The sequence below is a fragment of the Mucor velutinosus genome (assembly GCF_035048745.1).
Source record: "Mucor velutinosus strain NIH1002 chromosome Unknown tig00000268, whole genome shotgun sequence".
Lineage (NCBI taxonomy): Eukaryota > Fungi > Mucoromycota > Mucoromycetes > Mucorales > Mucoraceae > Mucor > Mucor velutinosus.
In genome coordinates, this window is record NW_027041917.1 from 339253 (window position 1) to 356076 (window position 16824).

At 40.8% G+C, this 16824-nt stretch overlaps 4 protein-coding genes across 4 annotated transcripts; 2 read left to right on the plus strand and 2 right to left on the minus strand.

Annotated features, from left to right (window-relative positions):
- Positions 1-3286: 3286 nt before the first annotated feature.
- Positions 3287-6985, minus strand: SYM1_1 (Protein required for ethanol metabolism; the record flags this gene model as incomplete). The annotated part of the gene is made up of 1 exon (XM_064823235.1): positions 3287-6985. One exon carries the CDS (start codon positions 6983-6985, stop codon positions 3287-3289), a length of 3699 nt encoding a protein of 1232 aa, XP_064678547.1.
- Positions 6986-7169: 184 nt separating this feature from the next.
- CCC1_1 (Protein ccc1) lies at positions 7170-8732 on the minus strand (the record flags this gene model as incomplete). Its single annotated transcript, XM_064823236.1, has 1 exon — positions 7170-8732. One exon carries the CDS (start codon positions 8730-8732, stop codon positions 7170-7172), a length of 1563 nt encoding a protein of 520 aa, XP_064678548.1.
- Positions 8733-12016: 3284 nt separating this feature from the next.
- On the plus strand, positions 12017-13885 carry ATC70_003882 (uncharacterized protein; the record flags this gene model as incomplete). Its single annotated transcript, XM_064823237.1, has 4 exons — positions 12017-12061; positions 12135-12213; positions 12274-12282; positions 12342-13885. 4 exons carry the CDS (start codon positions 12017-12019, stop codon positions 13883-13885), a joined length of 1677 nt encoding a protein of 558 aa, XP_064678549.1.
- Positions 13886-14052: 167 nt separating this feature from the next.
- ATC70_003883 (uncharacterized protein) lies at positions 14053-14554 on the plus strand (the record flags this gene model as incomplete). Its single annotated transcript, XM_064823238.1, has 3 exons — positions 14053-14055; positions 14134-14351; positions 14404-14554. The coding sequence occupies 3 exons, from the start codon at positions 14053-14055 to the stop codon at positions 14552-14554; spliced, it is 372 nt and encodes a 123-aa protein (XP_064678550.1).
- Positions 14555-16824: the final 2270 nt, after the last annotated feature.

The following is a 16824-nucleotide window of genomic DNA, read 5'->3' on the forward strand; positions in this document are numbered from 1 at the left end:
TCTATCGATTCAAAGCAACCTCTGAAATCATCTTTGTGGGACTTTGATATATAAAATTTCGACATTTTGGCCAGAAACCTCTTTTCATATTTTCATAAATCATTTGATAAGTTTATTCAAATCATCTATTTTACTTAGTACCGTTGGATGCGCCTTGAAAAATACTCCAAGAAAGCTTAAGAAAATACAGGATGATCATTATATTCTACTTAGTTGAATCTGCAAAAATAGCTTAATCGAGTCCAAAATTATCAAGATTTGTCCAATCTGGAACAAACTATGATTCTGGGTTTGAATTAAATTTGGCTTGTGGGGCCAGCTGGCAAACTCAATGCCCTTTTCATACTGCAATACAGTAGTAAATGCTCTTGAAGCGTACAAAAAGTAGGTGACAGGCCATAACGCTATCGTTTATAATAATATTTTATTGCATTCTATATCGTTCATAACGACATCGTCTTGCATTCTATATTTAATAACGTTAGTCTGGACATTGACGATTCATGGGCTGCGTGAGATGTTTGTAGTAAGTAGTGAAATCTCTGAGGCTCCAAAACGTCGTTCAAATGAAACGTTGACAGCATTGAGCAGAGGAAAGAGGGTAAAACTAACAGTGGTTTTTGTTGATTGATTGTAAAATCATTATTCTCATATGAGCCAGGCCAGACAGATGCCTTGAAACTCAGGTTCCATATTATTAGGGTTGTAAAGTGTCTAAGGACTGAACATTTATTATGTTATGATGATATTAAAAAACTATGAAAAAACGTCGTTATAGCTAGTCAGAAATCAAAAATTCTTCTCCCAAGAGTATAAAGCATCTAATTCAGGTAGTTTCTTACCAAGTATTTGGCTGCGAATTGAGTGATTTGTGGTTTCAAGGCAACATTTGGTAACATAGGCCTTAATGAGCGTTTTACCGTAGCGAAGCAAATGTGCAAAACCATAGTATTCGAGCAGCAAATTTGGCTTCTCATTTTCATTATCAATAAGCTTACCCACAACACAACGCATTAAAAATTGCATGAATCAGTTTTACCAAAACCAATATGCCTCCTATTCGAATTAAAAATTGTATAGGTTACGGAACTGCCATGCCAGTAAATTGCAGCTATCAAAGATATGATTTATGCCGTGTAAATAAACTCTATAAAGCAATACATAACCAAATTTGACAGCTTTCGAGCCTTTATATCTTGACATTTAGACCGTTATGAGCCACCAGAATAACGCCAAACAATTGTACTTGAGTGGTAGTGGCTTCCTGACACCTTTGCTCAACTTTTTGGGCCAAAAAAAAAAAAATGGCCAAAAATCGACCGAAAACCAGGAGAGGCACCTCATGCTTTTTGACAAAAATCAAACGATCGCATTTTTTACCTTGAAAATGAAAACTTTTACTATGGTATATATTGAATCAAAATGTTTCTATCAAATTTTACGCAGCCCCTGAAATCATCTTTGTGGAGCTTTGATACGTAAAATTTCGACTTTTTGGCCAAAAACCTTATCTCATATTTTCTGAAATTGCTCAATAAGTTTATTCAAACATCTATTTTACTTGACACCATTGGAAGCGCCTTGAAAAGCACTTCAAGGATGTATTAGGAAGCATAGGGTGATCATCACAGATTATATAGTCGAACATAACGAAATAGATTAAAGAAGTCGACAAAAGACGAAATTTGGCCAATCTTGGGTAGAAAAAATTAACTGAGTTTTAATAAATTTTAGCGGGCGGCTTTGTTGCTATCTGGCCCAAATGCCTTTCTGATGATGACAATGATGGTAACAATGATGGTTGCGATGCTAATCAAAAGCGGATTATAGATTTGAAAGGACAATTGTTTAGCCCAAATAGTTTTTTTCTTGGGAGTTTTTTTTTTTCCTATGAAAGTGTCTTTTACAATGACAATATCTCAAAAAAGTCGCTGTAGATCTTACGCAAGCCCTGTATTTACTTATAGCCAGCTTTATGTTGCCATTTTATAAAGAGCATTAGCAGCAGTGAATGGTATGGCAATTGTGGTGTACAATTGCTGCATAAAGCTTGAATTTTTTTCACATCATCTCAATAATAGGCTTCGCTTGATATCAGTGGAAGCAAAAAGGGCGTTGAGGGGCATGCCTCCTCTCCTCCTCTTGGTGGCTCCGATATAACCTTTCTTTTACTAACTAATAGCCGATCGTTTAAACTCTACTTGATATACCAGAGTTTTATTATATTTGATATAAATGTCTTCGGTGAGAGCCCGCAGGGCGACGCCGACATCGAGTATAGCGAGATTGACCGGCTAGCAAAGATTGATACGCGAAAGGCTTGAAGTGAAGCTGATGTAGAATGTCATATTAAAAAAGCTTGTATTTTGAATGAAAGCTACAACCGATAAAATGTATTAACCGTCCTCCTGTAAAATTGAAATATCTTTCCAGTCTTCTAAACCCAAAAAAAAATTGGAGGAACTGTAATACTAGTAGCTGTCCTCCACATAGCTAGCCCTCGGTAGTAACAAGAAAGAACCTTGCTGTATTATGCTTTAGTTGGATTATCTCATGTATTTCGCATTCGGATTAACAATTTACAGCGATTGAGATATAAAAACATATAACAAAGACAGAGTAAAATAGCCAGACTAAGCTATAACACCTGCCAATTCTCAACTCCCTTCGTATTAGCATCACAAACATTGATTGTCTTCATGGACAAGGCATTTTGAGCAACTACCAAAATTAATTAAATTGCCGCTTTATGCTCTGTTTCGATTTGCTGATTTTCGAACTTTTAGGACATGATTCGACCTATTGTGCAAGCTTCAACTATAGGATATGTGCTAATCACCCCATACTTCCTTAAGCTTTCTTGGAGTACTTTTCAAGACGTTTCCTATGGTACTAATTATAGAAAATGTTTAGATTGAACTTATTGGGCAATATATAAAAATAAGAAATGTAGTTTTTGGCCAGAATGTCGAGATTTCATATACTGAAATCTTAAAAAGAAAGTTTCAGAAGTTGCCTTGAATTGATAGAAACATTTTGATTTACTACATGCCTTAGTAAAAGTCTTTGTTTTGGCGGTCAAAAACGCGATTGTTTAAATTTTAATGGAAACCATGAGGTACCTTTTTTTTTTATTTTTTTAAATTGTTTTTATTGATTGCTCCGTGTAAGTAGGTCCCTAGGGCACTACCAAGAGGCGGGCGCAATTGATATGATATTCAATTGTATTTAGGATAAAGCGATAGATGACAGGAACAGATGATAGATGACAATTGTGATTAGAGAATTACAATTGCTTGTGAATTTCAGTTTGGGCATGTAGTTGAAGGAGCTCGTTCTTGATCTGCTGGACCACATCGATCCATATAAATGGAGTCGAGTGAAAGATCATACGAACTTGAGCTCGCCAAATGTTGCCAAGTGTTACCAGTACGACCATGTGAGCAGTGGTGTATGATTTGGAGACATACTTGATGTTTTCAAAGTCAAGAGAGGAACAGGCTTGGATAATATCACCAATCGAAACGGTTGGCCACAAGAATTCAAAGATGATAGCTTTCCAGATGGATGCCTTACTGGAACAGAGGAAAAGCAAGTGTACAGCATTTTCTTCGTTACCACAGATCGGGCAGAGAGGTGACTCAGCTATCTCAAAGTAGTGTAGCAGGCGTTTGGTCGGGATGGTGTGGGTGAGGAAGCGATAGATGACATTACGGTGGACAAGGTTCAGGGACAGAGACCAGAAGAAATTCCAGTTGGACCTGGCAATGCTGGAGGTGTGAGCCTCGATGCATGCTGTGCGGAATGTTCTGGTTGAAATCTGTCGAGTGAGGCCTTGCTGGCTGTTGAAATCATAGGAGTCAATAAACGGTTTGAAGGAGATGTCGGTTGTGCGGTTGGTGCCACCCTGAGGGGGTTGTAGCATGAGGCTAAAGTACGGCTGGATATGTACTTTGTTCTCGTTGATTTGCTTCAGGATTTTCTTGCAAGCGCGTCGAATGTCAGCTGGGATGGTTGGTGCTTTTCGTGCTTCGAGTTGCAGAGGTTGGTCAGGATTGGGTTGATAAAGATCCTTTACTTGCAACTGAGTGGCCCTAATCGGCATTTTGGAGACAGTGGCAGACGGCTGCAGAATGGCTTTGACAGGTAGGATTGAGGCGGTAGCAATATTGAGGTGAACTGGTTCATTGATGCGTTTGAGGCGGTCAACTGATTTGTAGATCATTGTTACCGTGTTGGTGCGTTGTTTGGTGAGACCAGTGGTTCGTGTGAGGGGAAAGAGCAACGGAACCTGCACATGCGCACTCTGATTTTGCTTATTCACTAGCATGACCAGCATGAGATCTAGGATGTGGGGCGAGTCAGAGGGATGGAGGAGCGGTTGAACCCAACGAAAGTATAGGGCTGATTGTTGCAGAGCAACATCCAGAACACCTAATCCACCTAATGGCTTCGGCTTGGTCCATGTGGCCCAGGGGATAACAGGAAAGATGCCTTTTCGTAGAAACTTGGTGCAAATGGACTGGATAGCTTGGACATTACTTTGAGCAAACGGAGTTACTCGTAGTACATACCAGCATTTGGACAAAATCAAACTGTTGAGCACTGTAGCTTTGCCAACGACGGAGAGACTTCTTACACTGTGGATTTTGGTAGCTGTCCGGAGATTGTCGACAAGACCACCGATAAATACTTCACGTTGTTGAACCGATTGCAGCAGAGGAAACCCGAGATAGATCACTGGATTGGAATCCATGTTGGATGTGAATTTTGTGATATTCATTTCCGAGAGTCGTGCTTGCCAATATGACCATGTGTTTTGACCAGAGAGCGAGATAGCTTCGACCTTGTTGTAGTTAATCTTGGCATTGGTTGCATTGCAATAGACATCTAAGTGGTACTCGAGTCTTGCCAGATCAGGAAGGTCTTGAACAAATACAAAAGCATCGTCAGCGTAACATAGGATTTTTGACACATGAACTAAAGGGTCATTAGCATTATAGTTGGGATGGTCAGTTGCATACTGCATTTGATAGCCGTGGTATAATGGATCATTGAGAATAGACCGCAGAAAGGGTTCAATAGCCAAATTGTACAAAATAGAGGAAATGGGGTCACCTTGCTTTAAGCCTCGCAGCTTGGGAATATCATCAGTAAAGTAACCATTCACATTGATGCGCAAGAGATTTTGGCCCATCATGTTGATGATGCAGCGGACAAGATTAGCAGGGAAGCCATAAGTAATGAGTGCTGTTTGAAGGTACGAGAGGTTAACTCGATCGTACGCTTTTTCCTGATCAAGACTAAGGCCAATTGCTTTGGGCATTTGGTGTATCACATTGTTCTTCTTGGCCAAGTTCATGGTTCGTTCAGCATCTTCCATTATGACCTGACACCGCAGAGCGTTTTGGGCAATGAACCGCCCAGGTACGAATCCCGCTTGGTTCTCGTTGATCAGTTGCTTAGCGACTTCCATCATTCGATGATTAAGCAAACGTGTCAAGAGTTTGTAGTCAGTGTTGCAGAGGGAGATAGGTCTATAATTTGCCATGTCATTGGGGTCATTTTTCTTGTAGAGGATTGTCATGAGGGAGACGTTCCAAGACGCAGGAAATATGCCTTTGGTGAGGGCATCATTGTAGACCGTGGTGATGAGAGAGTGGAGGGGTGGGAACTTGAGAATCAGCCGGAGGAGTTGGTAAGGGATGCCATCGCTGCCGGGAGACGCAAATTTAGGCGATCTTTTACATTCAAACAACAAATCATCTAGCTCTACTGGTAGTTCGAGGAGTGATTGCTGTTCACCGTCAAGTTGCATGTCAGGTGTGATTTGATCCAACAATAGCCGCATTGATCTGGCATCGGGTGGAGTTGGTGTGTACAAATTCGTGTAAAAGCTGCCAGCGATCTCGCTCATAGTACCTTGATCAGAATGCAATTCTTGAGTAACTGGATGCCTCAGTTGTTTCAATTGACGTTGATTCTGTCTAGATACGGTGAGTTTCTTCAAGAACCCAGCATTTTTCTCTCCATTTTCTCTCCAATACTTCCCTAATTTGAGGACTTCAATTTCGGCGATAGAGTCTTGTAACGCACCAATTTGTTGGTTGATGGTGTCTAGCCCTTGAAATATCAGTCCCCGGTTCTTCTTTGCTCGCATACACCGATTCCGTTTTGCTTGTAACGTCTTCAGTGCCTTTCTACGCCAGTTGACTTCTTCCAGTTGGAATTGTCGGACATGCTCCTTAAACTCGTCTTTGATCCAGTCCCAGATCTCTTGAGGGGATTGGGTGGCTGTCTTGAGCTCAACTTGCGGCTGTAGACCTTGCAAGAAGATCACCAATTCACGACGAAACTTGTGGTTGTTGGCCAAAAAGGGATTGCATTTGTAGGCGCCAGGCCCCTGTGTTGCATCCTTTTGCAGTTGTAAAGTAATGACCAGCATTTCATGATCTGTCCATGTCGAGTTCATAAACTCCTGGGTACATTCTGTAACTGTTCCATAGGAAGTGTTGTTGCAGAAGATGTAGTCCAAGATGTAATGGAGATTGTTGGATCCATGAAAAGTGGCGCTCTTGTTTTCCCAAAAGCAATCGATGAAATATTCCTCCAATAAGGCTGTCCATTCGACTGTAGTTGCTTCGACTGTTCCATTAGATCGGCGAGACTCATATTTGTAGTTGAAATCTCCCAAAATAATCATGTTGTTCTGAATAGTTGTAATCTTGTGTATCAAAAATCTGTGTTGCATCAATTCCGTGTAGAATTCCACGTTGTCTTTTCTTGATGCTGCTTTTCCGTATATGTTGAGTATTGTGGCTATGGAGTTGGAGGAGTTTGGTTCCTCTTCCGTCGCATAATGTACGTGTGCTAGTATAAATCTACCATCGATGCCAGTGTCAATGGGTGTAATAATGTATCTGTTGTTAAGTGATATGATTCCGCAATGTTTGGTGTAGGTGCTGGACTTGCTGGAAAACTGCATATCTAAAGTGTCTTGAGTATCTTTTTTGTCAGCATGAGATTCCTGGATGGCAAGAATATCAATGTCTGATGTTTTGAGGTATTTTATGAATTTTTTTTCTGCGTTTTTTATGTTTTTGTGTGTCAGACCACGACAGTTGAGAGTCGCAATCCGCAATCGATGATTAGGTGCTCTAATCATCATATTATTCTAAGTGTTGAGGGTTGGACTGAGCAGTTTCTGATGTTTCCTGCCCTTGGGAGTCGTCTGAAGCTCCTTTGCCGCCCTTGTCGGTGACAGTATTGAATTTGCTGGCTGCACTGCCTCTGGTGAAGCGCCTGGTGAGATTGGCGCGCTGTTCCTGCTCCGTTCTGAGCTTTTTGCCATCTCTGCCATCTTCCAGATCTGGTCGTTCCTGAATGAGAGGCTCCTTCATACTGTCATCAGGCATAAATTGCTTGATCAGCTCTTGTCCATTCAGAGTTGATTCAGCTGCATTGAATGATGTCAATGTTTGCGTGTTGTTGGCAGATGTCTGTGCGCTCGCAGCATCTGCATTTGGTGTAACGTCATCATTGTTACTTTTGGGTTGAGGAGTGGGAGAATCAATATTCATGTTGTCCTCATCAGTACCCTCTTCCTCCTCCTTGGTGGGTTCAGGCTTGTTCTGTTGCTGTTGCTTCTTGGCTGACTCAGTGTCTGTGGTTTCCTGGGTCTTGGCTACTACCACTCTAGGGCCAATGGGAGGGTTGGGCTCTCGGGGAATGATCGGAGTAGGTACCTTGCGATCTTTCCTGGGGATCGTAGTGGGCTTCTTGTTGGGGGTGTCAGTGTTATCCTGTCTAGGGCAGTTGCGACTGACATGTCCATGTTGATTGCAGTTGTAGCATTGCGTGTACCTCTTGGCATCAGGACAATCGGCTTTGCAATGATCCGGTTTTTGACAGAGACGACAAAAATCTGGCATATCTTGCCATTTGAGAAGGACCTGACGGTTGGTGCCATTATCCAATCTGAAGTAGATAATTCGATCCAAGATTTCATACGCTGGTTCGTCTGGCTTGGGGGTGATGTTCAGAGTGGCATAGCCTTGTCCGACGTAGTCGCCCTGAGTGAAGGAGATGCCATAGTCCAAGACTTCTCCAAAATGTGACAGTCTATCCTTTATCAAAGATTTCAGGACAGGAACTGGCTCCATGGGTAGTCTGTCTAAACGAACATTAACTATAGTATCATTAGCTGGAAGAGAGGGGAAACCCTTGACAAAGGTCCCATCCGTCAGATTGAAGCCCTGCAGGATTGCGATGTGGCCAGGACTGTCGTGGATCCAACATGTTTCCATGATCTCTCGATTCATATACTTGCGAGTGCGAGATACTTTGCCGATATAATCGTTGTAGCCTTTTCTGAGATGAGCATCTTTGTTGAATGCTTGCAGAGCCTCTCGTAAGAGCTGTTGATTAGGCAAACCAGTAATGTCGATGAGCACCGAGTTGTCTTCAATGCCCTTGAGGAAGGGTCGAACCATTTCCATACTTTTGCTGACGGTGGCGTCCTCGGTCATCAGAGACTGATTCGATTCACTGGTGGCGGTGGAAGGTGTGATGGGTGTCTTTACGATCGTTGGATTGAAGGTCATCGTTGTATGCTTGATGCCCTTCGTTACCTTTGCCCATGATGCGTCAACAACGGTATTTGTAGCCTTGGAGGTGCTACTTTCGGTCGTTGAACCTGTTTTCTGTTTTTTAGCGGGAAGAGCCATGACCATGAGGTACCCCTCATGGTTTTTTGTCGATTTTTGGCGATCCCAAAAAAATGGAGTAATGGCATCAGTAAGTTGGTGGTCGATGAGATCAATTGTATGGTACTATTCTGGCGGTCTAAAACAACTTCTAGCGCGGGAAATCACGGCCGAAGTGTATCTAAGTTTTGCTGTGTGTTGTCTATTTTTGAGCAGTAAGAGGTATTGTAAATACGTTGCTTATGCGTATAGGAACCGCTGCTATTGATTCAAGTATAGAGCATCCAATAAAAGTCATATCCATAGTAACGGATCAGAATTGGGCGACCTTCACGTAATAGATGAGCGCTAAGAACAGAAGTTTCAATAGATACTAGTATGATATTACAATCACAAATGGAAATCAGATACATTGGTGTCGAATTTGAATGCGTTATGAGATGGTCTGCAACAACAGCCAAGACTGGTTGTCAAGTAGGTAGGTTTTGAGCTATTTCTTGTCTGGTCCGTTGTCAGCTCACTACAAACTCTATAGATGACTGATTCAATGGTTTCTGTCCTAGGCACGACACAAAACTCTGCATGATGTTACCTCTCTCTCTTGGCATTCAAAAGTAAAACTGATCAAGTCAATGATACCAAAGTTTAATCAGAAGTGCCTGGATCACAGACATTTGTTCAACTTGAAACATGAATATACCAAATATAATACATGGAAATACAACACTATGATGTATTGGTTGAGTTTATTGAATGATACATAGGATGAATTTGATTTTGCAATGATTGTTTCTTAACAGTCAGCAAATGCAAAAGCTGGGATTGGAGCCGAATGACGCTGCCAAGAATTTTAAAGAATTTTCCTCTCCCCCCCATCTCCAATGTCAAACCCATCATAAGGTAAAATATGCCTTTATATGGCATTTTTATTATACGGGGTGCTTAGGATGTTTTACTTCAACTCAATCAGATCCAGGAAATAAAGCTTGATTTGTACACGGTACATTGGTGGTACGGTTACCATGCCAACTTGATCATTGCAATGATTGCATTCTTCCTGCCATTGGGCTCTTGCATTAGTACATATTGCAATGAATGGCAAGTATTGGCAATTGTGGTACATCAAAGGTTGGATTTCGGCATGTAGTTGAGTTGGAGATGTAGTCACTTTCAACATCCCTTAATCGCAAATGGATCTATTGATTTAATCAATGTTTCTAATTATGTGGCAATATATGACATTCCCAACAGGAGCCAGAAGGAAATCGTACGTTTTTTAACTGTAGCATGTAGCATGTGTGTAAAGAATCAAGCGGAACGATGAATGCCAATGTATATATTCAGGTAAAACCAACAGCGGGCATAGTATTGAATGCTGTCCGGCTTTTACCCCTTGATATTGTCATCATTCTGGATAGTCCACTTGCCAATATACGCAAATTGTATCTTCTGTGGCTCGCACAATGAAATTTAAACAAGCGCATGAATGTATACGGCAGCAGCTACCATAAGAAGGAGACCTCATGCTACAATGCGACAAAGAACAGCAAGGAGTACTTTTTTTTTTTGGGTTTTCAGTAACCAGACAAGAAACATTTCCCGCAAGAAACCATCAATAACGAAAACTCCACTACATTTAATAAATCATCGTCATCATAATGAGACAAAACCACATCATTCATTTTAATCGCTTCAAGGAATGAAGATGTCTTTTAAATGCGAATGACCGTAATTACAACTCATTGTATGTTGCCATGTCTGTGCTTTACTAATAAAAGAACGTACATTATCGATAAGAAGACATGGAGGCATAATGCAAAAGCATACTTATTATTCAATTTAGAATGAACAGGCACGATTGTTCTGGATCTTCTTGTCTTGGCTTCCATTCCATATAACGGTGCTGATTTACTGTTCTTGAATAAAATTTACTACACGATAGGTATACACTCTTCCACCTGTCTGGGTTCCTCGGGATGAACATGTATATCAGTGCTCATGAGCCATTCAAAAGTGTACATCAGCTAGTGAAATGTAATTTTCACAATCCAGACAAATGAGTACCATGGAGACAACCTCATCTACTGCTAATTTGAGTATTGCAATGTACATCTATCCGTAGTCTGCGCTATGATCTTTGCATGTGGATGCTAACACGTCGTTCAAACTAAGCATATATGTCTATCGTGGACAAGTAAAGAGGTTTCAGGACCGGATCCCAGCGGGATGTCTTCATTTCAAAATAATCGAAAAAAAAAATTTATCTCTTCCATACAAAGCTATAAGGGTTTTGATTTACAGTTTACGCAGGTATTTGTGGTACATGAACGGATGAAAGTCTTATTTTTTATATTGTGCGCCACTTTTTCTATTCTTATACAAGACTTGTACATCTGTATTATCGTATTTATATTGATGTTGTGCCTTGTGTGTGTGTGTGTGTGTGTGCGTGTGTGCTGCTGTGCCTGTTGATGCGGAGATTTCATAGAAAAAATTATTCGATTTGAGTTAAAATCGCTATTGAGCATTTGTTAGGACCAGCTGATTTGAAAGGAAGAAGGCCTCAAGCCCACCACTCTGTGATCCTCCTCCCTCATCCCCTCCCCCCCCCTTTATTTACACATCACAATTCCTTGTGTTCTGAGCTAGCTCCATTTAAATGTAATTTGCGAGTGGGGGAGGGATGACGAGCATTCAAACATTGGTCGTCGCAATTCCATCGTCGCGGTTCCTTTTCGTGTGGGCGACCGAGCAAGTTTTGTGTGTGTGTGTGTGTCTGTTTCGAGTGTGCGAGGGATTAGTGTTGAAATGATCTCCCTTTTTTTCTGGAGTACTATATATACTTGCCCTCTTTTCCACAAGATTTTGTTTCTTTCCTCTTATCCACCTTTTCCAACATTTTACATTGCTAAATATTCAATACATTTCTCCTCTCTTCTTTTAGCAGCCCTTAATTATTTCCTCTTATCTTGCTCTTGCAACTCCTCATATCTTTTTGATTTCCCTCACACAATTTTATAGTTGGTTTTATATTATTCGCATATTAACCCAACAATAAACATTCAATACCTTCTCTTCAACATTGGTATGATTTCTTTGCGTCTCCAAAAGTGTAATTATAACTATCGGAGTAGTGCTTGATACTTTGCTTTGTATCTTTCGTTTCCACCACCCTTTTACATATAAATATTATTATTATCCTTATTATCCCTAAAAAAAAAAACCCAACACTCAAAATTTGTACAAAAAACCAACTCCTCATCATCCCCCCCCCCCACACACACACACCTTGAATACCGCCAGCAATCAAAATGTATATTAACGGTTTAAAATATGCTTGCTCAACTTGCATCAAGGTAAATGAAGCTAGAAAATTTTTTCTTGTATTACATTAGCAGTTTATTAATGATTGATTCATCACATTTGTAGGGCCATCGCTCCTCTCATTGTAGTCATGTTGACCGTCCCTTATTCGAGATTCGCAAGAAGGGTCGTCCTGTCACTCAATGTACGTTTTGTAGAGATCTTCGAAAAACAAAACAAGTACATATTAAATGTGCATGTACAGATAAAAAAGGTAAATATATATAAAACAAGAATATAAATAAACAGGAGAATCCTAATAACTAGAGCCAGGAATCGATGCTACCAACAATAACCCATTATTGATTTATCGCAATAGCTCATCGTCCTCTCCTAAATCACTGAATACTACTACTACATCTTCCCCTGTGGCTAATGATATCATGACTATGGATATATGCCAAGACAAAAAGCCAAATGTCGCCGCCGCTAATTCTGATCAATGTACATGTCCCTCGACAAATGCTGCTATGGCTGTTGCTGCTACATCTACTACATCTGCTGCTCCTCCACCTTCCAATGCCGCTACTAGTGCAACATTTAGCAACAATGCCCCCATGATCAAGTCATCATCAACATCATCATCGTCAAATTTAGGGTTCAATCAATATCAACAACAGCCCTCCAATTCACAAGAAGGGACGCATTCTTTGTCAGCGCCACTCTGTCCTACGGCTCCTCTGGTCAAGGATGAAGAAAACCTGTCCTACTCTTGGGCGCTGATCACCTCCCCACTACCCAATCAAATGGACATGTCTGCTGCCTCCTCTGGTTTGACAAATGCTGCTTCCCTCATCTCCCATGCTACTACTACTACGGCTGCAATGGAATCAAATCAGCTATTCAGCGATATGATGATGGATACCGGAGATGATCAAGATACCAACAATAACACTAATAACATGCATCTCGGTTTTATCTTTCATAAGCCTACATCTCAAAGATTTCTGGATGGTCAACCAAGAGTGAGGAGACGCCGCTCCAACAAGCAACAGCAGAAGCCTGCTAGTACATCAGCAACCCCCACTTCAGCCAATCGTCTGCCTGTCAATGCTTTGATTGATTCTTCCAATCTCACCATCAACACAATCACAGACTACAGCCTGTCAACGCCTCCTTCGTCTACAGTGTCTCCTCACCCACCTTCCTCCTCTTCAAATTCGTCGTTGGCTGCTGCTTGCGAGCCAATGGATACACATTTTGACTACCTTACTGAACAGCTTGAGATTCTGTCCAACAGTAGCAACAGCGCCAACAACAACCATGGCCAATTCATGGGCGATCTGGCTAATGCCGAAGAATTGACAGCTATTCTAAACAATGTGTTGAAAGAAGATGAATTGGAATCAGTGTCTACGACCAGCCATCGTTCAAGCGTATCAACGACTGCCACAGCTCCTGCTATCAGCTCTCAAGCCAACCCTCATGCTATGCCTACCACGATGCGCTCTCAATGTGGAAGTTTTGCGCCTCGCTCAACCTGTTGCAAGCCCTCCAGTGCCAGCAGTGGTGAATCAGTTGTGATTACAATTACGCCCTTGTCCACTAACAATAACACTGCAGATAAACAACAACAAGCAGACTATCCTACAACCACACGTATTGTCACTTGTTATTGTGGGAGCCAATGTACTTGTCCTGGCTGCCTGGTGCATCCTGGTAACTTCTTCTTGGGCAGTGATCCTTATGCCGGCCCTTTGATCCCTTCATCAAACTCATCATCATGTTATGGCTCAGATGAAGAAGACTTGTCAGCCACCATTACTGCTTCTACATTTAATAACAACAATAGTAACTATAATATGCCATTTTCCTGATTTTCTTTTTGTAAATAAAACATAAACACAACAGCAGCAATACAGTGTATATATACATAAACAAACCAAATGGTTGAGAGCTCCAAATACAGATGATTGTTTACGTATGATGGACATCCATCCTCTTTTTTTTTTTTTTTCTTAATTTCACCTCTCTCCAAAACACTATGGTAAGCTTTTTCTTAGACTCTATTTGCTTTAATACGCCACCTGTGCACGTAATCTTATTTAAACTTTTTTTGAAAAAGACTGTGCCTGATCAAATGATGCTCGAGGAAACACGAGAGGCTTTTATGCTCTTTGACAAAGATAACAATGGCACTATAGACACATCAGAGCTAGGTGCTGTCATGAGATCACTCAACATGAACCCAACAGACACAGAATTAAAGGACATGATTAACGAGGTTGATGGGAATGGGAATGGTAGTATTGAATTCGAGGAATTTGTTGCCATGCTCTCAAGGTGTGTGCTCTCTCTTTTCGACACACGCTCTATCTACTAACGCATTCTCTAGAAAGCGCCGAGGATCAGAAATTCAAGAGGAAATCAAGGAAACCTTTCGTGTGCTTGATAGAGATGGGAATGGTTACATATCAGAGTCTGAACTACGTCATATCATGGCCTCAGTAGGTAATGTAGACCTTGTAGAATGGGATCACATTTGAGAATCCAGCTCGTGTCTAATCAAATCGGCTGTGAAAAAAAAAAAAAAAAAAAAAAAAAAGGTGAAAAGCTAACGGAAGACGAACTAGACGTTATGCTACGTGAAGCAGATGTAGATGGTGATGGTCAAATCAATTATGAAGAATTTGTAAAGATGCTTGTAAGGTTTTACCAATATGATTATATCGCTCATTTAGTGTCACTTGGCTAATTCGTGCACACTTGTTTTTAGGCAAAATAAAAGCTAAATGATATTTGTATATGTAACATGATTCAATCTTTTTACTTTATAAAATTTATATATGGCCGTTTTCGTTCAGTAAGGAATTTTGGGAATTTGGCAATTCACAGGGTCTATGCGTATACCTAGACTTGTCATGACAGTACAACAAAGGCACCGTTCCTATTCCACAAGATGGCACATCATCGTATTAGCCTGCTACCGATCCTCATGGACCAGAGCATCCAGCAGCGGTGTTTGATTATATATACCTCAATCTTGCGCGAGGCTCAACTGTCAATTGCTACTTAGTTCCATTGTGTACGGATTGACATGCTTTTCGCTAATCCCGCCATATGAAAGACAAGGCAAAGTGCGTTTCACGTATGACAGAGATGAAAAAAACCCTTTGTTATCTATCAAATGAGAATGTCGTGTCACTCCTACAGTGGCAACTGATACAAGATCTTCTCTGTAGAAGCAATGGAAGCAAGAAATAACAATGCAGAAATGGACAGAATTAAGGTTACAGTTATTCTAAATCAATCTTTATGAGGCATTTATCTATCTTTAGGTGGCTATGTAACACATCCATTTTATATTTGTAATCCTGGTGCGACACTTTTTTTTTTTTTTGATGTGAAGGGAATCACTAGCGTCGATGGCCTGACACGTCTGGTATGTTTGGCCTATCAAGCACACATCTAACCAACATGTTACAAACATACTGTCATTCTGAAAGGACATAGAGCTGCTTGGCTTTATGCCAGATGCTCTCTGCTGAAGCATCTGCCTCTTGAGATTGCAAATCCTGTCATACGACAGGTGTAAGCATTATCTCATCAACCCGGGGATACGCTTCAAGCAAGTTGCAAGACAGCGTTTCATTGCACAGTGTTGGTATCAGCTCTTGTACATACGATGAGTTGTTTCTGCCTAAGGTGTTATTATCCGAGAAGCGTGATGTTATGCGGTGTGGCTGGTGTGGATCCAAGAATAATGATTCTAATATAATGTCCTCAGCGTCACCACTAGACATGCTTCAGTTATGAACGCGTCCATGTTATCAGTCTGTGTTGGTCAAAAACCCATTCATTATTCTTTGACATCTGCTTTATCTCTCGTTTCCAAACTAGAATGTATCAGTTAGGCGCTATTTGGTTCTAATCAGCCTTGAACAAAGATTCACTCGATTTGCGATTTGTAGAGCTTTGTAGGTGTTGAGGCGATACTCATGTGATGCATTGTGTGCTATTGAACAAAGTTCTTTGACAAGACATCACCCTTCCTAATCATCAAACAGTATTCGATGTTGTATGCTGCTATGTCTGAATAAGAACGAATGTGAGTTTCGCATGGTGTCAAGCTGGACATGCATTTGGCATGAGTTTTCCGTGTTCAATCTTGAGAGCACTCGTTACTTCCTCCTTTGTCTTTAAGCCTGTAATATTTAAGCCAGGCATTAGACCAACATGGTTTACACTCAAGTGCAATGCATTGACAGGTTGCAGATGGCGAATAGGCAAGGTGAGCGACAATTAAAGATTCCAAGTTTATTGCTTAACCAAATGGGAACTCATCAGTTGAACGCTTCAAACATGTCAGTGATGATTAAAACCCTTTGGTCAATAATAAATATGGCGATATTATCGGAAACATGTAATCTTCATTGATTCGTCTCTCTCCCCTGTACATTCTTCTCGAATTACACAATTTCAACGGATAATATAGATCACACTTCCTTACCTGATGTGTAATTTCACCACACTCAGTGTCTATTTGCTCATGAAAAGCACGTATTTAGTGCATGCTTTTCAATCAGCAGCATTTTGACTTGATAAATGACGTTCGTGGTATCTCCAGCTCCAATAGCGTATTCAATCCAGCCTACACTGCTCAATAGTAATGAAACCCTCTTGGAAAAAAACAAGCCTGCCATATCATCCCGACCTCTTCTCACAGTCATCTCGGATGAATATACATATATATAACACCCTTCTGCTTTCTAAATAAAGCTTAATACATGGACGTTTTAATAACGGCTGGTTTGCA